A 26,679-nucleotide genomic window follows, 5' to 3' on the forward strand; every position below is an offset into this window, starting at 1 on the left:
TTACAGCTTTCTGTTTCATACATCACAATGTTGTAATTACTGCTAACTGAGCCTGTCCCATGGACAGGCACTATTTTGTGCCAGATGCTCTTGCTTTCCATGACAATTGCTTGAGGAAAAAAGACATCATTCTTTCTGTTCTGAACAGACACTGTAGCACAGAGAAGAGATGGGTTTGCTCGAATTGCCCAAGCCTGTGGGTTGATTGACAGCTTCTTAGGAATGGGGTGGTAGAGGGAGCTATACAATTTATTTTGCTTTTCATGGCTTGCACATTTTTTTAAAACTTGTGAATTCTATATGATCAGACGCTCTTCATTTCTGATATATTTCATATATCAGTTCTCTAGAAGATCCCACATTATTTTGAATCCTATGCTCCATTGTTTGTTAGATAATGAGCATCACAATTGGTTCCACCTGCCCAAGGTAAATTAAATCAAATAACAAATTTATAAAACACGCATGTTGGAATATAGTATTTCTCTCCTACATAACCACCTTAAGGACTCACATTTCAACAATGTGTGGATTGGTAAAGGGTACTTTAACTGATATTTGGTGATGATTTACATTTGAGGAGTTAAAAGGTTTGCCTTATAATCACTAAGTTCTATGTTCGATCAACAAAGTCCATATTAAAATATTCAAGGGGTGGCACAAATTTATAATCCCAGCACTGGATAGGAAGGGGAGAAATCATGAAATAGGACATGTCTTCAGGAAAGACTCAGTTAACAGTAACTATGCACTATGGTAAAGAGAAGACCCTGGCACTCCCTAATCAGGCATCATAAAGTAATGAGTGAACTATAGCGAGATCGCCTATCTCAGAAAACAATCGATAGAGTATTTAGAACAACTACTAGGCTGCTGCTGGCATACCTACATACACATATATCTACCTGTGTGTACATACGCAAACCAACCTATACACATGTATATCTCCATGTGCACAAAGATTCTATGGAATCTTCTGCTCCTGCGATTCTCTCTTCCATCTCTTGTATTCTGTTGGTGATGCTTGTATCTACAGCTTCTTGTCTCTTCTTTTGGTTTTCTATATCCCGGGTTGTTTCCATGTGTTCTTTCTTGATTGCTTCTATTTTCATTTTTAATTCCTTCTACTGTTTGATTATGTTTTCCTGGAATTCTTTCAGGGATTTTTGTGACTCCTCTGTATGGGCTTCTACTTGTTTATTTATGATTTCCTGGAATTCTTTCAGGGATTTTTGTGATTCCTCTCTGTGGGCTTCTACTTGTTTATTTATGATTTCCTGGAATTCTTTCAGGGATTTTTGTGATTCCTCTCTGTAGGCTTCTACTTGTTCTCTAAGGGAGTTCTTCACGTCTTTCTTGAAGTCCTCCAACATCATGATCAAATATGATTTTGAAACTAGATCTTGCTTCTCTGGTGTGTTTGGATATTCTGTGTTTGCTTTGGTGGGAGAATTGGGCTCCGATGATGCCATGTAATCTTGGTTTCTGTTGCTTGGGTTCCTGCACTTGCCTCTCGCCATCAGATTATCTCTAGTGTTACTTTGTTCTGCTATTTCTGACAGTGGCTAGACTGTCCTATAAGCCTGTGTGTCAGGAGTGCTGTAGACCTGATTTCCTGTTTTCTTTCAGCCAGTTATGGGGACAGAGTGTTCTGCTTTTGGGCATGTAGTTTTTCCTATTTACAGGCCTTCAGCTGTTCCTGTGGGCCTGTGTCTGGTGTTCACCAGGCAGGTCACTTGCAGCAAAAAAGTTGGTCTTACCTGTGGTCCCGAGGCTCAAGTTTGGTCGTGGGGTGCTGCCTATGAGCTCTCTGTGGCGGCAGCAACCAGGAAGATCTGCGCCGCCATTTCCGGGAGCCTCCGTGCACCAGGGTTCCAGATGGCGTTTGGTGTTTTCCTCTGGCGTCAGAGATGTGTGCAGAGTGCAGTCTCTTCTGGTTTCCCAGGCGTGTCTGCCTCTCTGTAGGTTTAGCTCTCCCTCATCCAGGATTTGGGTGCAGAGAACTGTTTATCCGGTAGATCCTTTCAGGTTCCGGTGGTGTCTCAGGCGCAGGGGTCCTTCCGCTCTTGGGCCCTCCCCCATGGGAACCCAGACGCCGTATACAGTTTCCTCTTGGGCCAGGGATGTGGGCAGGGGTGGGCAGTGTTGGTGGTCTCTTCCGCTCTGCAGCCTCAGGAGTGCCCACCTGACCAGGCGGTGAGGTCTCTCTCCCACAGGGTTTGGGAGCAGAGAGCTGCTGCGGGCCGGGATCCGCGGGTTTTTGACTCCCGGTAAACACAGGAAGTGCCCGGTCCTAGGGGAATTTTGCCTCTGTGTGTCCTGAGTTCACCAGGCAGGTCTCTTGCAGCAGAAAAGTTGGTCTTACCTGTGGTCCCGAGGCTCAAGTTTGCTCGTGGGGTGCTGCCTACTAGCTCTCTGGTGGCAAACACTCTTGAAGTTTTTGATAAGGGTCATGTCATCAAAAGCAAAGATTTAAAACTACAAATCAGTGTCGTTTATCTTCAGTGCAATGTTTTTCAAACTTAGTATCTAAAAGAAAACTTGACAGATTCTTTTTTAATGGCAACCTGAAGTAAATCATACATTAGTAATAGAAATGCATATGGATACATTCTTGTATATGGATGAGTGTGTATGTTTAAAAATATAAAAAGAACTTATATAAATATAATAGTGTCAATCAATGGCCTGACATTTTATATAATTGTCTCCTATTTGTCTCACATGACACTGCATAGTCTACAATCCAATTATACACTGAATTCTTAATTAGAATGTCTATTGCTGTGAAGTGCACTATGACCACTGAAACATCTTAAAGAAAAATGTTTAAGTAAGGCTTGCTTAAAGTTTCAGAGATTTATTCCATTGTCATCACAGTGGGAAGCATGGTAGGGTGAAAATGGACAAGGTGCTAAAGAAGGAGCTGAGAGTACTGCATCTGGATCAGCAGGCAGCAGGAAGAGACTGTTGTACTGGGTCAGGTGTCTGAGAACTCAAAACCTGTCCCCAGTAGCACACTTTCTCTAACAATGCCTCACCCACGCTCACACGGCCAAACCTATAGTCTTACAGGTACCATTTTTCTTCAAACCACCACATTCTACTCCTTGGTCTCCTAGGCATATAGCCATATCATAATGCAAAATTCATGTAGTCCAACTTCAAAAATCCCCATAATATTCAAAAGTCTCAAATTCATTTAAAAGTTCAAAGTCTCTTCAGAGACTTACACCATTCTTAACAGTAATCCCACCTAAAATCAAAATGAACGAGCAGATCACATACTTCCAACATACAATATGACAGGATATATGTTAGTATTCCAAAAGGGAGGGAAGGGAACATAGTTAGAAAACCATTAGGACTGAATTACAGTTTAGAGGTTTGGTCCATTATTGCATTTGCAGAAAGCATGTCATGCCCACAATTGCAAACTTCTTCCAACAAGGCCACATCTATTCCAACAAGGCCACATCTCCTAATATTCCCACTCACTATGAGCCTATGTGGGGGGAGGATTTTTCTTCAAACCACTACAGCTATGTTTAAATAACTTCCCATAGCTTAAATACTAAGCTGTAGAGACAGAAAATGAATTTAGCGATACACACATACACACACATTATATATAATATATATGTATATATCATATATAATACACACACTCACAGATTAGTCTTTTTGCAAATGTACAGTATTAAAACTCCCATACGGACATACAAATGTAAGCATGCTCACATGCATACTCATGCATACACATTTATTCACATATATGAACACATATACATGTCTATATATACATACATACTCATGAAAGAAAGAAAGAATGAAAGAAAGAAGGAAAGAATGAAAGAAAGAATGAATGAAAGAAAGAAAGAAGGAAGAAAGGAAGGAAGGAAGGAAGGAAGGAAGGAAGGAAGGAAGGAAGCTAGAACGCTAAATAGAATCCGGCCTGGAAGATTGGTTTCTATGGAGGTTGCCTGCCAATATTTCCTCATCATTAAAGGATAAAGAAACTCACAAGATAAGCTTCCTGCATCTACAAAAAAACCCTGGGATTAAACTCACTGGTTTACTATTGGTCACCTGGTCAGGCTTCAGCTCTATTTGATAATTCTAACCAGGTACTTTCCTAATTTCTTACTTAGAAAAGGGAAGACACAGACTTTTGCTTCATACATGTAAACTGAAATAGCTTTATGAATATGCATGGATTGAGCAGCACTTTTAGATGGTGTAAGATTTTCAGTGCAATTTACAACTACACAATTGGAGATTTTGATTAGCTATTGGAAGTTTATCCTCATTGTATTTGAAAAAGAGCAGGTACTCACTGAGAAAGTGAGCACACACAAGAGGGAATATTTCCTCCTAGGCGATAATTCTCAGAAGTCATTGTTACTTTTCAGCCACCTGAGTTGGATGCTGGAAACTGAACTCAGGTCCTCTAAAATTGCAGAACTTATTTGTAATCATGTTGCCATCTCTACAGCTATAGGAGGGAAAAGAGAGTAAATATTCCTTCATAGTTTTTCTATGAGATTTTTAAAAAATGCCCAAAGCTGGGGCTTCAATCATCATAGGCTGAAGATTCCCTGTAAATTGCAGGCCACTCTGGGGTACAGAGTAGGACCCTGGCTAAGAAAACAAAACAAATCAACAAATAAACACAATATTCCAAATAATCAAGGTTTTTTTCCTCGCTTCTAATATTCTCAAAATTTTGAATAATTTCTTCTGTAAATTTTATAGCATCTTTCCTTACAATGAAAATACCTCAAACCTGTTGTTCCACAATCCACTTCCTGTGGTAAGGTGTCCAAGAAAGGCTAGGAGAGGACAGGGCAAGTCTGGAATAGACAAGAGTCCACAATCTGCCACTTTACCTCTGGGGCATTGTATGTTATTTTCTGCCAGACTGAGGAAGGTGAAGCAGTGTGTGGGATGAATATGTCCAGACAGCTCTTAAGAAAGAACAAAAGGGTACCATTGGCCTAGGTTTGGTAGGAATATCTGCAGTGGTGATAGTGTCAGCAGTCAGTGCCCTGATTTGAGCTTCTGAGGGCAACAGTGGCCTGGATAGAATTGTGGGTCCAACATCCAGCATGGGTGCTTCAGGGGAGAGAGCACTTCTCTAAATGTTAGAGCTCAGTACACAAAACTAGTCTTAGATGATCTTTGGTAAAATACTTGTAAAATTTTTTCCACGTGAACAAGAACTACAAAAACTTGAGAAGTAGGATGAGATTTGGAGGCATGTAAATACATTCTATTGGCTGAGGTTAACATCTTGGTGATGCCCTATTTGCATGGAGAGGGATTCCAGGTGTTATGTTATGTGTCAGACTTACTATGACCACCTTAGTTGAGGGCCGTGGTTACATGATCTAGGAGACAGAGAATGGGCAACCCTACCCTGACATCTCAAATTTCTGAGATTCCAGTGGTATGCTCATTATCCATTTTACCCGTCTTATTCCTATTGGCATGGTCCACAGATCCTACAAGTCCTCCTTTTTGTTTTACAAGCGAGACATATCATCATAATAACTATATTCTAAGTTTGTTATGGTTTGGTATTGAACCAAAACCTCATTAACAGTGATCTTTGCAATGTAACTCATCTGATGTTTTAGAAATTGGATGAGGCAGGCCACCAGAAGGAGCAGAATTCTAGTGGAGAGTATTGGTCAAAGGAGAGGAAGAAACCAAGCTACCAAAGGATTGATATACCATGAGGTAGGGTGTTGGACACATAACATAATGGGAGGTATCTCCAGAGAACTTGAGCATTGGTGTATCTTATTCTACCAACCTGTGTTCATTAATATAAAAGTAGCATTCCTTTTCCAGAGAAATGTAATTCCCTCCCTGTTCAGTAGGCAATTATTCCAGAAACCTTCAGTGTTGGAGAACAATTCCTGCTAGGGTGATGATAATGGACTGAAGACTATCTGCAGTGGAAGACCTTGCTTTGTCTAGTTTACCCTGGAAGTTACTGGACAGATTGGGTATTTGGAAAAGGTCTAATCCAGCATCTCCAGTTGCACACAGCAAAACAGTGAGATTTGGTCCGATGAGCAGAGGGATAAAAATCTATTTTTACTTATTTTCAGTTTCCTCCCAGGTATAACTCAAGTTCTTCAGGCTCATAAAGATAAACAATCATTATGGGATACTATCAGTGAAGCTTCTGGGAATGGTGATACTGTTCTAATCTGCTTGCTTCTCTGATTGAGAATTTTTTCTCCCGTAGCTTTTAATGTCATTTATTTGGTCTGTAGTTTTGATATTTACAAATTAGTGTGTCATTGAGAGGTCCTTTCATGAACATGTCCATTTGAAGTTGTAACACTTCCTGTCCTTGTATTACCATTTCTAGATTTGGGAGAGTTTGAGACCCTCACTTTACACAATAGATTTCTATTCTTTCGGTTAGTGTTTTATACACTTTTATTTTTTATTTTTATATTTGTTTGTTAGATTAAGAAACTCATTTAAAGATTATCTATATTTTATTTATTCTTTTCATTTTTTATTCTTTTTTATTGGATTTTTTTGTTTACATTTCAAATGTTATTCTCTTTCCCTGTTTCATGTTAATCCCTCTATCGCATCCACATCCCTGTTCCTCTATAAGGGTATTCCAGCTCCCAAATCATCCCTCCATTCTGCCTCCCCACCCTGATTTTCCCCTACATTAGGGGGATCCAGCCTTGGCAAGGCAAGGATTTCTCCTCCTATTGGTACCAAACAAGGCCATCCTTTGCTACATATGCAGCTGGAGCCATGGGTCTGTCCATGTGTAGTTTTTAGGTAGTGGTTTAGCCCCTGGGAGCTTTGGCTGGTTGGTATTGTTGTTTTTACAGGGTTGCAAGACATTTATCTCCTTCAATCCTTTCTCTAACTCCTACAATGGGGACCCCATCCTCAGTTCAATGGTTTGCTGCTAGCATTCGCCTCTGTATTTGTCATAATCTGGCTAAGCCTCTCAGGTGACTGCTATGTCAGGCTCCTGTCAGCATGCACTTCTTTGCTTCATCAATATTGTCTAGTTTGGGTGGATATATATATATGCAGGATACCCAAGTGAGGCAGGCTCTGCATGCCCATTCCTTCAGCCTGTGCTCCAAACTTAGTCTTCATATCTCCTCCTATGAATATTTTTCCCCATTATAAGAGAACTGAAGCATTGAAGCATCTGCACTTTGGTCATCCTTCTTCCTGGTCTACACGTGGTCTGCGGATTGTATCTAGGGTTACTAAAGCTTTGGGACTAATATCCACTTACCAATGAGTGCATACCATGTGCATTGTGTGTGTGTGTGTGTGTGTGTGTGTGTGTGTGTGTGTGAGAGAGAGAGAGAGATTGGCTTACCTCACTCAGGATGATATTATTATCTAGTTCCAACTGTTTGCTATGAATTTCATGAAATTATTGCTTTCATTAGCTGAGTAGTAATGAACTTGATCATGATGGATGATCGTTTTGATCTATATTTGGACTTACTTTGAGAGAATTTTATTGTGTAATTCTGAGTCAATATTCATAAGTGAAATTGGTCTGAAGTTCTCTTTATTTATTGGGTCTTTGTTTGGTTTAGGTAGAAACATAATTGTGGCTTCATAGTAAGACTTGTGTAGTACTCTTTCTCGTTCTATTTCGTGGAATATTTTTGAGAGCATTGGTATCAGATTTTCTGTGAAAATCTCATAGAATTCTGTACTAAACCCATCTGGTCCTGGATTTTTTTTTTGGTTGGGAGATATTTAATAACTACTTCTATTTCCATAGGAATTATGGGACTGTTTAGATGGTTTATCTGTTCCTGATCTAATTTTGTTACCTGACATCCGACTAGAAAATTGTCCATTTCATCCAGATTTTCCAGTTTTGTTGAATATTTTTAGTAGGATCTGCTTTCCACAAATTCTGTTTTATGTCTCCCTGAACATTTCTGATTTTGTTAATTTGGGTACACTCTCGGTTACCTCTGCTTATTCTGGCTAAGAGTTTATCTATTTTGTTGATTTTGTCACAGAACTAACTCCTGGTTTTGTTGATTCTTTGTATAGTTCTTGTTTCTACTTGGATGTTTTCAGTCCTTAGTTTTATTATATCCTGGTGTCTACTCTTCTTGGGTATATTTGCTTCTTTTTGTTCAAGAGCTTTTAGTTGTGCTGTCAAGCTTCTAATGTTTCTCTCCTGTTTCTTTTTGGAGTCACTCAGAGCTATGGGTTTTCCTCCTATCACTGCTTTCATTAGGTTCCCTAAGTTTGGGTATGTTGTGGCTTCATTTTCATTAAATTCTAAAAGTCTTTAATTTCTTTATTTCTTCCTTGAGCAAGCTATCATGGAGTAGATCATCATTTTACTTCAATGTATATGTGCATTGTGTCATTTTTGTTGTTATTGGAAACCAGCATTAGGGCATGTTGATATAATAGGATGCAAGGGATTATTTCAATCTTCTTGTATCTGTTTAGGCAGGTTTTGTGACCGATTATATGATCAGTTGTAGAGAAGGTACCATGAGTTCCTGAGAAGAAGGTGTATCCTTTTGTTGTAGGATGGAATGATCTATAAATATCTGTTAAGTCAATTTCGTTCATAACATATGTGAGTTTCTCTATGTTTCTGTTTAATTTCAGTTTCAATGACCTGTCCATTGATGAGAGTGGGGTGTTCAAATCTCCTATTATTATTGTGTGAGGTGCAATGTGTGCTTTGGACTTTAGTAAGGTTTCTTTTATGAATGTAGGTGTCCTTTAATTTGGAGCAGAGATATTCATGATGGAGAGTTCATCTTGGTTTATTTTCCCTTTGATGAATATGAAGGGTCCTTAGTTATCTTTTTGATGTCTTTGGTTTAAAGTAGAAATTATTTGATATTAGAATGGCTACTCCGGGTTCTTTCTTTGGACCATTTGCTTGGAAACTTCTTTTCCAGCCTTTTACTCTGAATTAGTGCCTGTGTATTGGAGTTTCTATCTGTTATCCCTTATAGGGCTGGATTTGTAGAAAGATATTGTGTAAATTTCGTTTTGTCAAGGAATGTCTTCATTTTTCCATCTATGTTAGTTGAGAGTTTTGCTGGATATAGTAGCCTGGCTGACATTGGTGTTCTCTTGGGGTCTGTATGACACCTGTCCAGTATCTTCGAGCTTTCAGTGTCTATGTTGAGAATTCTGGTGTGATTCTGATAGGTCTGCTTTGATATGTTTCTTGACCTTTCCGCTTACTGCTTTTAATATTATCTAGATGTTCTGTGCAATTGGTGTTTTGACTATAATGTGATGGGAGGAATTTCTAGTCTGGTCCAATCTAATTGGAGTTCTGTAGGCTTTTTGAATATTTATGGGCATTTCTTTCTTTAGCTTAAGGAATTTTCTTCTATAATTTTACTGAAGATATTTACTGGCCCTTTAATTTGAGAATCTTTGCTCTCTTCTCTACTTACTATCCTTAGATTTGATCTTCTCATTCTATCCTGGACTTCCTGGATGTTTTGAGTTAGGAATTTTTTTGCATTTTACATTATCTTTGACAGTTTTGTTAATGTTTTCTATGGTATCTTCTGCCCCTGAGATTCTCTCTTCTATCACTTATATTCTGTTGCTGATACTTGCGTCTATGACTCCTGATCTCTTTCCTAGGTTTTCTGTCTCCGAGCTTGTCACTGTTTGTGATTTCTTTACTGTTTCTTTTTCCATTTTTAGATCCTGGGTGGTTTTGTTCAGTTCCTTTACTTGTTTGGCTGTGTTTTCCTCTAATATTTTAAGATATTTTTATGATTCCTCTTTAAGGGCTTCTACTTGTTTAACCTGTTTTCCTGTATTTCTTTAAGGCCCATGCCCCCTACAGTTTTACATGCAATTGTGTATAATTTAGAGCGATTATTGGTATTGGTGTTGGGGATTGACCCATTGGTTTCATACTGGCTAATCACCTGTTTTACCACAGAGACACGTGCCAGCACCTTTTGTTAAAATGTAAGATTTGTGGCTAGCTGACCTCAGCTTTGTGTATTAGTCCACTGTCTTGCTGTAGTAAAGAGTGTGGTCCTGACTGCCCAGAGGGTGATGCAAAATCACAAGTTTACATGTTGTAGTAATGTGAAGATGGAGGGCAGACACAGAAGGTGGGGTTTTTTGTGCTGCACTTTAGAGAACTTTTGTCTTTTGGTCTCCTCATTATGAAGCCATTTGTCCTTGGACCTTATGATGAAGAAAGGAGACAGGCATTTATTTAAAAACAACACCATAGTATTTATTTTTGTTGTTTGGTAAATGAATCAAACAAGTGTTTTGTAGTACACATGCAGCTTTTTAGCTTCATCCAGTGTTAGGAGTAAAGCAGCTATACATGTCCCATGTTTTCATGCTGACATGACCCAAACCACAGAGCCTCCTAGTTGCCATTAATTGGATTCTGATATTTTTCTCTCCATTTGGGATATTCCTATGTTTCATTCTTGTCACATATTTTTAGATATTAGCATTTGTGATAAACCTGAAACACAGTATATTAGGTGATTTTTCAATATACTTAAAAAACAGGAATTTAAGTCTCACATTGTAATTGTTTTTCCTGCAATTACCTGAAACACAGCTTTGTAAGAATTGCCTGGATAAATAATAATCCTATGTAAATATTATTTTCAAATTTCAGATCAATTCTTCCCAAGAACCTATATACCAAAAAATTTGCCTTGAATGCCACACTTCATATATGTTTTCTATAAGGTCTGTCTAGATATTGTGGAGTCAATTTTCAATGTCCCAGAGAATCAATTGCAATACAAAAAAAATGAGAAAAAAAATGGTGGCTTTGTGAGGTTAGATAACTTGTTGATTGATTTGTCCTTTCAGTTGTCCCTTCCTTTACCATTCACCAGCTTACTCTTTCCATACACCTGCAATGTTCAGTATATTCAGTGCTATGGACCCATTAAAATATGGACTGCCTTTTGGAAGACCCAAAAAATAAATAAATAAAAACATACATTATCATAACTCTTTGATGACGAAGTCACCAAACATTTCTTGTGCTGCTGTATCAGAATACCTACGACAGAGTCACTTATTGAAGAGATCTTGGATGAAATTTCTGGAGGAAATAGTTCTTTATCCTTTCTAGAGTAAGTTGTTAAGAGACAATGCCTATACTATTAAGTTCCCTCTTTGTAAAATTTTTCTTACCCTTAGAATCTGACCCTTTCTACCCTTGCCATCTTTTCAGACAACTGTGATGACCCTTTGGCCTCCTTTCTCTCACTGAGAGCTTTCTCCAGCTCCTCCGATGTCACTGGAAGTTCCAGCCCCGCTCACCTCAACTGGAGAATGGGTAAGAACTGTGACTAAGCCCATAATCTATGTGTTAGATGAGGATATCATAAATGCTTAGGAGAGAAAATGTGATCTATTTATACAGTGGTCATATCCAAAGTCATAATCCAGAAGGAAATCTGGGAGGTTAAGACTATATCAAAAGTACTTCCCCACGTGTAATAGTCAACACACTCCTCCAACTCTATGATCCAGCAAGGATTTCTTTATGTTTTGTTGTTGTTATTGTTTTTGTTTATGCTGCTGCTACTGCTGCTGCTTTTGTTATTTAAGGTACTGACTCTGGAACCAAGGGCTTCATGAAAGCTATGAACATGCTCTTTTATGGGGGTACAAGCCATCCTGTGAAATTCTTTGTTTATGTGAACTTGTGTACAAAAAGATGTGAATGTGTATGTATACTTTCATGTCTGCAATTGTATGTTGTAGAAGGGGTAAAGGACAGCCTTGAAAGATATTACTTAGGTCCTGTACACTTTTATGAGAAAGGGTGTCTCATTAACCTGGAGCTTAAAGGTTAGATTGCCTGGATTCCTGTCTCTGCCTTCCATTTCTGTGATTAAAAACATGCACCACAATGCCTGTTTAAATTTTATCATGGTTTCTGTGGGATCAACCTCAGGTCCTCATGATTGTGTGCAACTACTTCATACATTGAACTATCCAAAATCCTGTGAATTTCTGTTTTTGTTTTTGTTTTGTTTTGTTTTGTTTTGTCATCATGAGAACTATTGCTAGAGGTTAATGTTTTAATGTTTGTTTTATTATGCACATTTTATGTGTCAGTATAAATAGCTACCAAAGTGTCCTTCATGACATGTTAGTGAAATGTTTACTAAAATACTTCAGTACATGTAGTTTTACTTTGAGATTAATATTAATATTTTAAGGTATATTTTACAAATAATTAAAAGTAAGAACACAAAATGTAATCTTAACAGATACTGTGTAAATACCTGATCTGTTAAAACTACAATATTTATCCTTGACTAGTCTGTAATGCAAAATGAACTTAACCAATATAATGTTGGATATTTATCTATATTTTGATATTGATCTTGTGATATATAAGCTAAATTATCTCTTTCTTAAAAGACTAACATAAAATTCTGAAATCCGATTAGTCTTACAAACTGATTCTTGATTAAAAATTGTTGATTGTTAGGGCTAGGGAGATGGATTAATGGGAAAAGTACTTGCCTCAAAAGCATAAGGGCAAGAATTCAAATCCCTACAACCCATGTAAATGCCCGGTAGGTGTGGCAGCTGCCTGCAATTCCATCATTCAGGAGGCAGGGACAGGCCATGCCCCAAAGAAGCTGGCTAGAAAGACTAGTCAAATAGTGAGTTTCCAGTATACAGAAAAGCTTGCTCCCACATTTCAGATGAAGAGCAACTGAGGAATGAATTCCTGTTAAAATTTCTCTTTTGTTCTTGTGATTAAAGTACTCTGTGCAAATGCAAATTAGGGAAGGAAGGTTTTATGCAAGTTTCTAGACTACAATCCATCATTAACGAAAGCCTGGACCTGAATTCAGGCAAGAATCTGAAGTTGGCCTGCCTGCTGTTGCATCACTTCTAACCAAAATTCTCACTTACTGCCAAGGAAGAAACCCTGGAGGAATGAAAGGCTGCCTGATAATTTGGTTACAGATTTAAGAAGATTTTTAGTACAGTCTGGGACCACCTGCTCATTTGATGATATTGTCCACAGTATGCTGTAATTCCTATATCTATTAACAACCAAGAAAATCACCTTAGACATGCCCTTATGCACAATCTAGTCAGTCACTCAAGAATCTTTTCTTAGGTGACTCCAGGCTGTGTCAGTTTGATGGTTAAGGCTACATAATGCAACACTGATATAAAATGCAGACCTTTTTGCACATAAACAAGTGCATGTGTCAGGAACTGGAGGGGATGACAGAGAGATTCAGAGGGTCAGGAAATCTAAGAAAAATATGTACCAGAGATTATGGGAACTGTGGATAGTCTTTGGAGAATCCTGGACACCAGGGAAATGTGAGGCTTCCAGGACACAACAAGGATGACTATAGCTGAAATGCAAAGAGAAAGGAGAGATAGAAGCCATAGAGATCACCTCCAGTAGTTAGGCACGGTCTCGAGTTGAGGGATGGGACCAACGACCCATCTTAAAGTTTTTATCCCAGAAATGTTCCTGTCCAAAAGAAGAACGGGACAAAAAAGGAAACAGAGACTGAAGGGAGGGCCATCCGGGGACTGCTCCACCTGAGGATAAATCATGTCTGCAGACACCAAAGCTGACACTATTGCTGTAGTCAAGAGGAACTTGCAGATAGGATCATAGTGTGGTGGTGCCCGGGAGGGCTGGCCAGCAACTGACCAATGCAGATGTGGATGCTTGGAACCAACCATCCGACTGAGCTCAGGGAACGTGGTCATGGAGCTGGCGGGAGGACTGAAGGAGCATTGGAGGATTGCAACCCCATTGGAAGAACAACATAGGCCGGCCTAACCATGCAGTTCTCCCAGAGATTAGACCAACAACCAAGGAGTGTACCTGGAACAATACATATGTACCACAGAATGCCCTTTCCTGACAGCAATGGAAGGGGAGGCCCTTGGTCTCAGGGAGATTTGATACCTCAGCATAGGGAGATGCAGGAGCAATGGTTCAGGATATGTGGGTGGGTGGATGGAAGAGCACCCTCATATGGGCAAAGGGGAGGGGAAGGGCAGATGTGAGATATGGTTGGTGAAGGGATAATCTAGAAATGGAATAGCATTTGAGATGCAAACAAATGGAATGATTAATAAAAAATTCAAACCAAAACAAGTACATTATAACCACATATATTAAAACACACATATTTTTGTGCACAGACATATACACAAATGTACATAAAATTCTGTATGTAAGTATAGCACATCCATTGGCTTTTTCTCATTTATGCCATCTCTTCTCAAATGTGCATCACATAGGTGTATTAGGCTGACCAACATAATATATTTTTCCTATTTCGATTTACCTTTGGATTCTGAAATACGTATTAGTTTTTGAATTATTGATATTTGAATCCTTGATGGATTTAATTTGTTAAAATTTTATGTCTTTGAATCTCCATCATTTCACATTAATAGATTTGTTTATTTACTTGTAGTATATTTTATGCTATGAGTTATAAGACCACAGTTATAACATTATCCATAAGCAAAAATCAGTCATAATTTATTTGAGGAAGCCATCTAAGAATACAGATGTCTCTATTTTTGGTGGAAACAATAGAGAAATTGCTTCTAGACTGCACATGAGTGTATTACTTGTCATCGTTCCCATGGTATACTGGACAGCAGTTATTTATTTAGTATTAACAACATGTTGTGTTTTGAGAAAAGAATCATTATTCTGTAATTTTATATCAAATCTCAAATATCTGTGGATTTTATGCAAAAGTTTCTGTAACTGAGTCCCTTGTACATCAAAGGGCTATACTATTATAAAAGGAAAAATATCTCATTATAGCACAGAGAAGAGACTATTGATGCAATATATATTTTAATAATGGTCTTTGCTTAGTCTTATGAATTAATATATAATTTTATTTTTATGTATATTATCATAATAATCCATAGCACAACTAGTGTAAGGTATGTATTTTACCTTTTCCCATGAGATAAAGTTGCTGAACTTCAGGAAAATGACATAGTTTGCCAATATGTAGTAGGAAATAGAAAATTTTTGGGTTCAAACCCAACTCAACTGAATTCAGGAATCATGAAACAGCAAAAAATATTTTTGAAACTAAATAGTAAGTGGTCAATTGCCAGCTATGACACGGTGGTGTTCTATGGGCATCATCAAGCCACTTGCTAAGCTCAGATTTTTATCTTTGGCATCTCTGGATGATACCTGTCTTATACTATTTCCCAGAGAACCATACTAGGAACTCGAATTGAGAAGAGCTTCCCTACTGCTGGACAGAATGCTAGGCATTAATCAGTGAAACCCCAGTTTTACTTCAGGAAAAAAATAGCTTGTTCAGGCAATTTAATACAGCCTGAGAAGTGATTCCCAAGACAATTAGTCTGATCTCTACACAAAGTGTGTGATACCAGGTCCACACTATCTAGGAACTCCTTATTCTCCTATGGGGAAGCTGAGGGTTTCACTTTATGACCATTATGTCCTTCTTAGAGGGATAGTGACTGTAGACAGTGTCTTTGCAATGATTAATCATACCTGTCCCTTTTCTGGCTTGGTGGGGAGCGTGGGTATTATACATCAGACCAGTTTGTGTGAGAGAGGAGACAACTCCTTACCTCTCTTTGTTAAGAGGCCAAACTGGGGAGACTCCCTCTCTAGTCCAGTGTGCAATGTTCTGTCGGGTCTCTCCATTCACAGAGTCTCATCTTCCCTTACGGTTTGGCATACCCAGGCGCGCTCTCTCCTCTCTTTCTCTCTCTCTCTCTCTCTCTCTCTCTCTCTCTCTCTCTCTCTCTCTCTCTCTTTCCCGTGTGGGTGAGTGTGTATGTGTGTATGTCTGTGTGTCTGTGTGTCTGTGTATATCACCTGAGACACATGAGCTAGTGATATTGCCCAACACATACCACAGATATTTTATCCGCATATTGATTGAATGAATGTACAAGTAGTTTCTGGAAGACGTTGGAATGCAATCAGAACTACAAGCTAATACTTTAGACTGGCTATTGAACAGTTAATGCTTCTTTAACTATTTAAGATTACATCTTAAATGTTAGTCACTAAGCAAGAAACTTCACACATGATTACTCTAACCTGGTAGGAATTCTATTATAAAGAGTTGATGGTTTGAGAAGAGGACTCAATTGGCTTACTTGTGAAACATGAGGACCTGGGTCCATTACCCATATCAATATCTAGGGTTGCAGTGTTCATAATAACCCATGCATTCTGTGATATAAATGGAATCAGTAGGATCTCCACACTGAGTTATCTATATAATCTAACCAAACCAATGAGTTCTTAGTTCAGTAAGAGATCCTGCCTCAATATACCAAAAATCATAGTTGAGGGGCTGAAAAGAAGGTGTAATGATTAAAAATAACTGTTTGTTCTTCATGAAGACCCCAACTGTTATAATGAGTGGCTTACAAGCATCTGTCATGCCACTTTCAGTGGCTGTGATGCCATCTTCTGGACTGCACAGGCATGTCACATACATGCAATGCAATATCCACACACAGAAAAATACAAAACAACATACATAATAACTTAAAAAAATTAAAAATAGTTTGCATCCGCTTTGGGAATGTAAGCCCATAACGAAAGAACTCGAAGAGCTTAATGTATGTGAAGTTGACTAAATTAATGAATATGTATGTGTGTCTGCAATTATGTGACCAACATATGGAATGCATGGACATATGTTACATATATATCATTATAAAACATAAAAGTATGGTAATGTTGTGAAGAACAAATTTTTCCTGTGAATATACAAGAAAGTATAAAATCTAGCAAGCTACCCGCGGATCCGGCCCGCAGCAGCTCTCTGCTCCCAGACCCGGTAAGAGAGAGACCCAACCGCCTGGTCAGGTGGGCACTCCTGAGGCTGCAGAGCGGAAGAGACCACCAACACTGCTCACCCCTGCCCACATCCCTGGCCCAAGAGGAAACTGTATAAGGCCTCTGGGCTCCCGTGGGGGAGGGACCAGGATCGGCAGGACCCCTGCGCCTGAGACACCGCCGGACCCTGAAGGAAACAGACCGGATAAACAGTTCTCTGCACCCAAATCCCGCGGGAGGGAGAGCTAAACCTTCAGAGAGGCAGACAGGCCTGGGAAACCAGAAGAGACTGCTCCCTGCACACACATCTCGGACGCCAGAGGAAAAAGCCAAAGACCATCTGGAACCCTGGTGCACTGAAGCTCCCGGAAGGGGCGGCACAGGTCTTCCTGGTTGCTGCCTCTGCAGAGAGCCCCTGGACAGCACCCCACGAGCAAACCTGAGCCTCGGGACCACAGGTAAGACCAAATTTTCTGCTGCAAGAAAGCTGCCTGGTGAACTCAAGACACAGGCCCACAGGAACAGCTGAAGACCTGTAGAGAGGAAAAACTACACGCCCGAAAGCAGAACACTCTGTCCCCATAACTGACTGAAAGAGAGGAAAAGAGGTCTACAGCACTCCTGACACACAGGCTTATAGGACAGTCTAGCCACTGTCAGAAATAGCAAAACAAAGTAACACTAGAGATAATCTGATGGCGAGAGGCAAGCGCAGGAACCCAAGCAACAGAAACCAAGACTACATGCCATCATCGGAGCCCAATTCTCCCACCAAAACAAACATGGAATATCCAAACACACCAGAAAAGCAAGATCTAGTTTCAAAATCATATTTGATCATGATGCTGGAGGACTTCAAGAAAGACTTGAACACACTTAGGGAAGCACAGGAAAACATTAATAAACAAGTAAAAGCCTACAGAGAGGAATCGCAAAAATCCCTGAAAGAATTCCAGGAAAACACAATCAAACAGTTGAAGGAATTAAAAATGGAAATAGAAGCAATCAAGAAAGAACACATGGAAACAACCCTGGATATAGAAAACCAAAAGAAGAGACAAGGAGCTGTAGATACAAGCTTCACCAACAGAATACAAGAGATGGAAGAGAGAATCTCAGGAGCAGAAGATTCCATAGAAATCATTGACTCAACTGTCAAAGATAATGTACAGCGGAAAAAGCTACTGGTCCAAAACATACAGGAAATCCAGGACTCAATGAGAAGATCAAACCTAAGGATAATAGGTATAGAAGAGAGTGAAGACTCCCAGCTCAAAGGACCAGTAAATATCTTCAACAAAATCATAGAAGAAAACTTCCCTAACCTAAAAAAAGAGATACCCATAGACATACAAGAAGCCTACAGAACTCCAAATAGATTGGACCAGAAAAGAAACACCTCCCGTCACATAATTGTCAAAACACCAAACGCACAAAATAAAGAAAGAATATTAAAAGCAGTAAGGGAAAAAGGTCAAGTAACATATAAAGGGAGACCTATCAGAATCACACCAGACTTCTCGCCAGAAACTATGAAGGCCAGAAGATCCTGGACTGATGTTATACAGACCCTAAGAGAACACAAATGCCAGCCCAGATTACTGTATCCAGCAAAACTCTCAATTAACATTGATGGAGAAACCAAGATATTCCATGACAAAACCAAATTTACACAATAACTTTCTACAAATCCAGCACTACAAAGGATAATAAATGGTAAAGCCCAACATAAGGAGGCAAGCTATACCCTAGAAGAAGCAAGAAACTAATCGTCTTGGCAACAAAACAAAGAGAATGAAAGCACACAAACATAACCTCACATCCAAATATGAATATAACGGGAAGCAATAATCACTATTCCTTAATATCTCTCAATATCAATGGCCTCAACTCCCCAATAAAAAGACATAGATTAACAAACTGGATATGCAACGAGGACCCTGCATTCTGCTGCCTACAGGAAACACACCTCAGAGACAAAGACAGACACTACCTCAGAGTGAAAGGCTGGAAAACAACTTTCCAAGCAAATGGTCAGAAGAAGCAAGCTGGAGTAGCCATTCTAATATCAAATAAAATCAATTTCCAACTAAAAGTCATCAAAAAAGATAAGGAAGGACACTTCATATTCATCAAAGGAAAAATCAACCAAGATGAACTCTCAATCCTAAATATCTATGCCCCAAATAAAAGGGCACCTACATACGTAAAAGAAACCTTACTAAAGCTCAAAACACACATTGCACCTCACACAATAATAGTGGGAGATTTCAACACCCCACTCTCATCAATGGACAGATCATGGAAACAGAAATTAAACAGTGATGTCGACAGACTAAGAGAAGTCATGAGCCAAATGGACTTAACGGATATTTATAGAACATTCTATCCTAAAGCAAAAGGATATACCTTCTTCTCAGCTGCTCATGGTACTTTCTCCAAAATTGACCATATAATTGGTCAAAAAACGGGCCTCAACAGGTACAGAAAGATAGAAATAATCCCATGCGTGCTATCGGACCACCACGGCCTAAAACTGGTCTTCAATAACAATAAGGGAAGAATGCCCACATATACATGGAAATTGAACAATGCTCTACTCAATGATAACCTGGTCAAGGAAGAAATAAAGAAAGAAATTAAAAACTTTTTAGAATTTAATGAAAATGAAGATACAACATACTCAAACTTATGGGACACAATGAAAGCTGTGCTAAGAGGAAAACTCATAGCGCTGAGTGCCTGCAGAAAGAAACAGGAAAGAGCATATGTCAGCAGCTTGACAGCACACCTAAAAGCTCTAGAACAAAAAGAAGCAAATACACCCAGGAGGAGTAGAAGGCAGGAAATAATCAAACTCAGAGCTGAAATCAACCAAGTAGAAACAAAAAGGACCATAGAAAGAATCAACAGAACCAAAAGTTGGTTCTTTGAGAAAATCAACAAGATAGATAAACCCTTAGCCAGACTAACGAGAGGACACAGAGAGTGTGTCCAAATTAACAAAATCAGAAATGAAAAGGGAGACATAACTACAGATTCGGAGGAAATTCAAAAAATCATCAGATCTTACTATAAAAACCTATATTCAACAAAATTTGAAAATCTTCAGGAAATGGACAATTTCCTAGACAGATACCAGGTATCGAAGTTAAATCAGGAACAGATAAACCAGTTAAACAACCCCATAACTCCTAAGGAAATAGAAGCAGTCATTAAAGGTCTCCCAACGAAAAAGAGCCCAGGTCCAGACGGGTTTAGTGCAGAATTCTATCAAACCTTCATAGAAGACCTCATACCAATATTATCCAAACTATTCCACAAAATTGAAACAGATGGAGCCCTACCGAATTCCTTCTACGAAGCCACAATTACTCTTATACCTAAACCACACAAAGACACAACAAAGAAAGAGAACTTCAGACCAATTTCCCTTATGAATATCGACGCAAAAATACTCAATAAAATTCTGGCAAACCGAATTCAAGAGCACATCAAAACAATCATCCACCATGATCAAGTAGGCTTCATCCCAGGCATGCAGGGATGGTTTAATATACGGAAAACCATCAACGTGATCCATTATATAAACAAACTGAAAGAACAGAACCACATGATCATTTCATTAGATGCTGAGAAAGCATTTGACAAAATTCAACACCCCTTCATGATAAAAGTCCTGGAAAGAATAGGAATTCAAGGCCCATACCTAAACATAGTAAAAGCCATATACAGCAAACCAGTTGCTAACATTAAACTAAATGGAGAGAAACTTGAAGCAATCCCACTAAAATCAGGGACTAGACAAGGCTGCCCACTCTCTCCCTACTTATTCAATATAGTTCTTGAAGTTCTAGCCAGAGCAATCAGACAACAAAAGGAGATCAAAGGGATACAGATCGGAAAAGAAGAGGTCAAAATATCACTATTTGCAGATGACATGATAGTATATTTAAGTGATCCCAAAAGTTCCACCAGAGAACTACTAAAGCTGATAAACAACTTCAGCAAAGTGGCTGGGTATAAAATTAACTCAAATAAATCAGTTGCCTTTCTCTATACAAAAGAGAAACAAGCCGAGAAAGAAATTAGGGAAACGACACCCTTCATAATAGACCCAAATAATATAAAGTACCTCGGTGTGACTTTAACCAAGCAAGTAAAAGATCTGTACAATAAGAACTTCAAGACACTGAGGAAAGAAATTGAAGAAGACCTCAGAAGATGGAAAGATCTCCCATGCTCATGGATTGGCAGGATTAATATGGTAAAAATGGCCATTTTACCAAAAGCAATCTACAGATTCAATGCAATCCCCATCAAAATACCAATCCAATTCTTCAAAGAGTTAGACAGAACAATTTGCAAATTCATCTGGAATAACAAAAAACCCAGGATAGCTAAAGCTATCCTCAACAATAAAAGGACTTCAGGGGGAATCACTATCCCTGAACTCAAGCAGTATTACAGAGCAATAGTGATAAAAACTGCATGGTATTGGTACAGAGACAGACAGATAGACCAATGGAATAGAATTGAAGACCCAGAAATGAACACACACACCTATGGTCACTTGATTTTTGACAAAGGAGCCAAAACCATCCGATGGAAAAAAGATAGCATTTTCAGCAAATGGTGCTGGTTCAACTGGAGGGCAACATGTAGAAGAATGCAGATCGATCCATCCTTATCACCTTGTACAAAGCTTAAGTCCAAGTGGATCAAGGACCTCCACATCAAACCAGACACACTCAAACTAATAGAAGAAAAACTAGGGAAGCATCTGGAACACATGGGCACTGGAAAAAATTTCCTGAACAAAACACCAATGGCTTATGCTCTAAGATCAAGAATCGACAAATGGGATCTCATAAAACTGCAAAGCTTCTGTAAGGCAAAGGACACTGTGGTTAGGACAAAACGGCAACCAACAGATTGGGAAAAGATCTTTACCAATCCTACAACAGATAGAGGCCTTATTTCCAAAATATACAAAGAACTCAAGAAGTTAGACCGCAGGGAAACAAATAACCCTATTAAAAAATGGGGTTCAGAGCTAAACAAAGAATTCACAGCTGAGGAATGCCGAATGGCTGAGAAACACCTAAAGAAATGTTCAACATCTTTAGTCATAAGGGAAATGCAAATCAAAACAACCCTGAGATTTCACCTCACACCAGTGCGATTGGCTAAGATCAAAAACTCATGTGACAGCAGATGCTGGCGAGGATGTGGAGAAAGAGGAACACTCCTCCATTGTTGGTGGGATTGCAGACTGGTAAAACCATTCTGGAAATCAGTCTGGAGGTTCCTCAGAAAATTGGACATTGAACTGCCTGAGGATCCAGCTATACCTCTCTTGGGCATATACCCAAAAGATGCCTCAACATATAAAAGAGACACGTGCTCCACTATGTTCATCGCAGCCTTATTTATAATAGCCAGAAAATGGAAAGAACCCAGATGCCCTTCAACAGAGGAATGGATACAGAAAATGTGGTACATCTACACAATGGAATATTACTCAGCTATCAAAATCAACGAGTTTATGAAATTCGTAGGCCAATGGTTGGAACTGGAAAATATCATCCTGAGTGAGCTAACCCAATCACAGAAAGACATACATGGTATGCACTCATTGATAAGTGGCTATTAGCCCAAATGCTTGAATTACCCTAGATCCCTAGAACAAACGAAACTCAAGACGGATGATCAAAATGTGAATGCTTCACTCCTTCTTTAAATGAGGAAAAAGAATACTCTTGGCAGGGAAGGGAGAGGCAAAGATTAAAACAGAGACTGAAGGAACACCCATTCAGAGCCTGCCCCACATGTGGCCCATACATATACAGCCACCCAATTAGACAAGATGGATGAAGCAAAGAAGTGCAGACCGACAGGAGCCGGATGTAGATCGCTCCTGAGAGACACAGCCAGAATACAGCAAATATAGAGGCGAATGCCAGCAGCAAACCACTGAACTGAGAATAGGTCCCCTATTGAAGGAATCAGAGAAAGAACCGGAAGAGCTTGAAGGGGCTCGAGACCCCAAAAGTACAACAATGCCAAGCAACCAGAGCTTCCAGGGACTAAGCCACTACCTAAAGACTATACATGGACTGACCCTGGACTCTGACCCCATAGGTAGCAATGAATATCCTAGTAAGAGCACCAGTGGAAGGGGAAGCCCTGGGTCCTGCTAAGACTGAACCCCCAGTGAACTAGTCTATGGGGGGAGGGCGGCAATGGGGGGAGGGTTGGGAGGGGAACACCCATAAGGAAGGGGAGGGGGGAGGGGGATGTTTGCCCGGAAACCGGGAAAGGGAATAACACTCGAAATGTATATAAGAAATACTCAAGTTAATAAAAAATTATAAGCCCGTGGGAAAAAAAAATAAAAAAAAAAATCTAGCAAGCTAAAAAGAAAGGATGTAGTATTAATTAACAGAGAACCTTGCAGAAAAAGGATTTATTGTTCTCCTCAGACTGGACTTATAAACTATCAATGTTCAAAATTAATAAGAGCCTGAGGATCCTTTTTCTACAATGAGTGCTTTAAATAGCCCCTTTCATCTGATGAATGGACAGACATCAACCATACCCCATCCCTAGAGGAAATATTTACAAAGCTACAGAATTCTGGAAATTCTGATAGCCACAAAGGTATTAAAGATTTTCTCCATTAGTACTGAATGGTGAGTCTAAGAATTCAGTCATGTGGCAAGCTTATGTGGCATTTAACTGAAAAAAAAAAAAGGTAACCCAAACACAGAAAAACACACATGGTATGCGCTCATTGATAAGTGGCTATTAGCCCAAATGCTTGAATTACCCTAGATGCCGAGAACAAATGAAACTCTAAACAGATGATCAAAATGTGAATGCTTCACTCCTTCTTTAAAAGGGGAACAAGAATACCCTTGGCAGGGAAGAGAGAGGCAAAGATTATAACAGACACAGAAGGACACCCATTCAGAGCCTGCCCCACATGTGGCCCATACATATACAGCTATCCAATTAGACAAGATGGATGAAGCAAAGAAGTGCAGGCCGACAGGAGCCGGATGTAGATCTCTCCTGAGAGACACAGCCAGAATACAGCATATACAGAGGCGAATGCAGGCAGCAAACCACTGAACTGAGAATAGGACCCCCGTTGAAGGAATCAGAGAAAGAACTGGAAGAGCTTGAAGGGGCTCATGACCCCATATGTACAACAATGCCAAGCAACCAGAGCTTCCAGGGACTAAGCCACTACCTAAAGACTATACATGGACTGACCCTGGACTCTGACCTCATAGGTAGCAATGAATATCCTAGTAAGAGCACCAGTGGAACTGGAAGCCCTGGGTCCTGCTAAGACTGAACCCCCAGTGAACTAGATTGTTGGAGAGAGGGAGGCAATGGGGGGAAGATGGAGAGGGGAACACCCATAAAGGAGGGGGGGAGGGATTAGGGGGATGTTTGCCCGGAAACCGGGAAAGGGAATAACATTCGAAATGTAAATAAGAAATACTCATGTTAATAAAAAAAAAAAGGATAAACTTCCTATATATGGAGAAGTACTTACTGCTTTACCTCATATTATGTCAGCCAGATTGCACAGAGGAATTAGCCTTATCCCCATTACCAAGGTATCATTGCTTCAGCAAATGATAGAATACCATGTCCATTCCATAAATTAATTAGAAATTTTCCTCCCACATCCTCACTCTATACAGAGGCACCTTCTATATGTGTCTGTCCAGAAGATCCGCATAACTCCAATAATGTACACAGAAAGAATTGTGCATGATTCTTATTAGCTCAGTTATTTCCTCAATGGTATTACTGAAGCATAAATAGCAAAATTAATTGTATATTAAACTTCATGGTGTGATTATTTGATATATGTATAATGTATAAGGACCAGTCCTTATCAGTCCTTATATATTATACAGAGGGATCCTGCTCAAGGGAAGGCCCTAAGGCTTGACACTATTACTGATGCTATGGTTTGCTTACAAACAGGAGTTTATCATGACTGCAGTCTGAAAGGCCCACCCAACAAGCAGCTGAAAGAGTCAGATGCAGAGATTTACACCCAGCCAATGAACAGAAGCCAGTGACCCCTATGGTTGAATTAGGGAAAAGGTGGAAGAAGCTTAACAAAAATTGTAAAATGCTTAACAAAATTATGTTAGTTGATACATTTTTTTTTGTTCTTTAATCTTTTTTTTTACAGCACAGTCTTAATACCCCTCCTGGTCCACCCTCTGACTCTTACTCATCCCATACCTCCTTAACCCATTTTCAAGATGATGTCCCGAAACCCCACCTTCACCCCACAAGACCTCCCCACTCTTTGGGGCCACAAGTTACTTGAGGGTTAGGTGCATCTTCTAGCATTGAGTCCACACCAGACAGTACTCTGGTATTGGGGGGCCTCTTATCAGCTGTGTATGCTGCCTGGTTGGTGGCTCCGTGTCTGAGAGATCTTGAGGGTTCACATTAGTTCAGACTGCTGGTCTTCCTATAGGGTCGCTCAGCTTCTTGCATCTTTTCCCTAATTCAACCATAGGGGTCACTGACTTCTGTCCATTGGCTGGGTGTAAATTTCTGCATCTGACTCATTCAGCTACTTGTTGGGTGGGCTTTTCAGATTGCAGTCATGATAGGCTCCTGTTTGTAAGCAAACCATAACCTCAGTAATAGTGTCAGGCCTTCGGGGTTTCCCTGAAGCAGGATCCAATTTGTGCCTATCACTGGACCTCCTTTCCTGCAGGCTCTTCTCCATTTTTGTCCCTGCAGTTCTTTCAGACAGGAACAACTCTGGATCAGAGTTTTTGACTGTGGGATGGCAACCACATACCTCCACTTGATCTTCTGTCTTTCTATTGGAGGTGGTCTCTACAAGTTTCCACTCTCCTCACTGTAGGGTATTTCATCGAAGGACTGTCCCTTTGAGTTCTGATAATCTCTTACCTGCCAAGTCTCTGGTACATTCAAGAGGGTTCCTCCATTTCGTATTTCCCGAGGTTTCCTGTTTTCATTCTTCTTCTAGCCCTCGGGGCTTCAGTCTTCTCCCCCTACTACTGTATCATGTTCCTCTCTTCCCCCCCTGTCTAATTTTCCATCCAGTTGCCCCCACCTGATTGCTTTCTTCTCCCTCCCAAGTGGGAATGAGGAATTCTCACTGGGGCCGTTCTACTTTTTAACCTTCTTGGGTTCTGTGGATCGTAGCCTGCGTATTCTCTACTTTTTTGGGTAATATTCACTTATTAGTGACTATGTGCCCTGCATGTCCTTTTGGGTCTGTGTTACCTTACTGAGGATAACATCTCTACTTCCATCCATTTGCCTCAAAAATTCAGGATGTCCTCCCTCTTAATAGCTGAGTAGCATTCCATTGTGTTAATGAACCATATTTTCTCTATCCATTCTTCTTTTTTTTTTATTAACTTGAGTATTTCTTATTTACATTTCGAGCGTTATTTCCTTTCCCGGTTTCAGGGCAAACATCCCCCTAATCCCTCCCACTCCACTTCTTTATGAGTGTTCCCCTCCCAACCCTCCCCCCATTGCCGCCCTCCCCCCATAGTCTAGTTCACTGGGGATTCAGTCTTAGCAGGACCCAGGGCTTTCCCTTCCACTGGTGCTCTTACTAGGATATTCATTGCTACCTATGAGGTCACAGTACAGGGTCAGTCCATGTATAGTCTTTAGGTAGTGGCTTAGTCCCTGGAAGCTCTGGTTGTTTGGCATTGTTGTACATATGGGGTCTCGAGCCCCTTCAAGATCTTCCAGATCTTTCTCTG

The 26,679-nt window shown here is 39.8% G+C and overlaps 1 protein-coding gene across 3 annotated transcripts in view; it reads left to right on the forward strand.

The window, feature by feature from the left end:
• Positions 1-26,679, forward strand: part of Cntnap5b (contactin associated protein family member 5B) — a 903,684-nt gene that overhangs the window by 183,976 nt on the left and 693,029 nt on the right. For all 3 annotated transcript variants that reach the window (XM_087580549.1, NM_001047873.2, XM_087580550.1), the window contains 1 exon segment: positions 11,246-11,350. In XM_087580549.1, coding sequence (XP_087436675.1) covers positions 11,246-11,350 — 105 coding nt within the window.

The sequence above is a fragment of the Rattus norvegicus genome, chromosome 13, assembly GCF_021556685.1.
Source record: "Rattus norvegicus strain SHRSP/BbbUtx chromosome 13, alternate assembly SHRSP_T2T, whole genome shotgun sequence".
Taxonomy (NCBI): domain Eukaryota; kingdom Metazoa; phylum Chordata; class Mammalia; order Rodentia; family Muridae; genus Rattus; species Rattus norvegicus.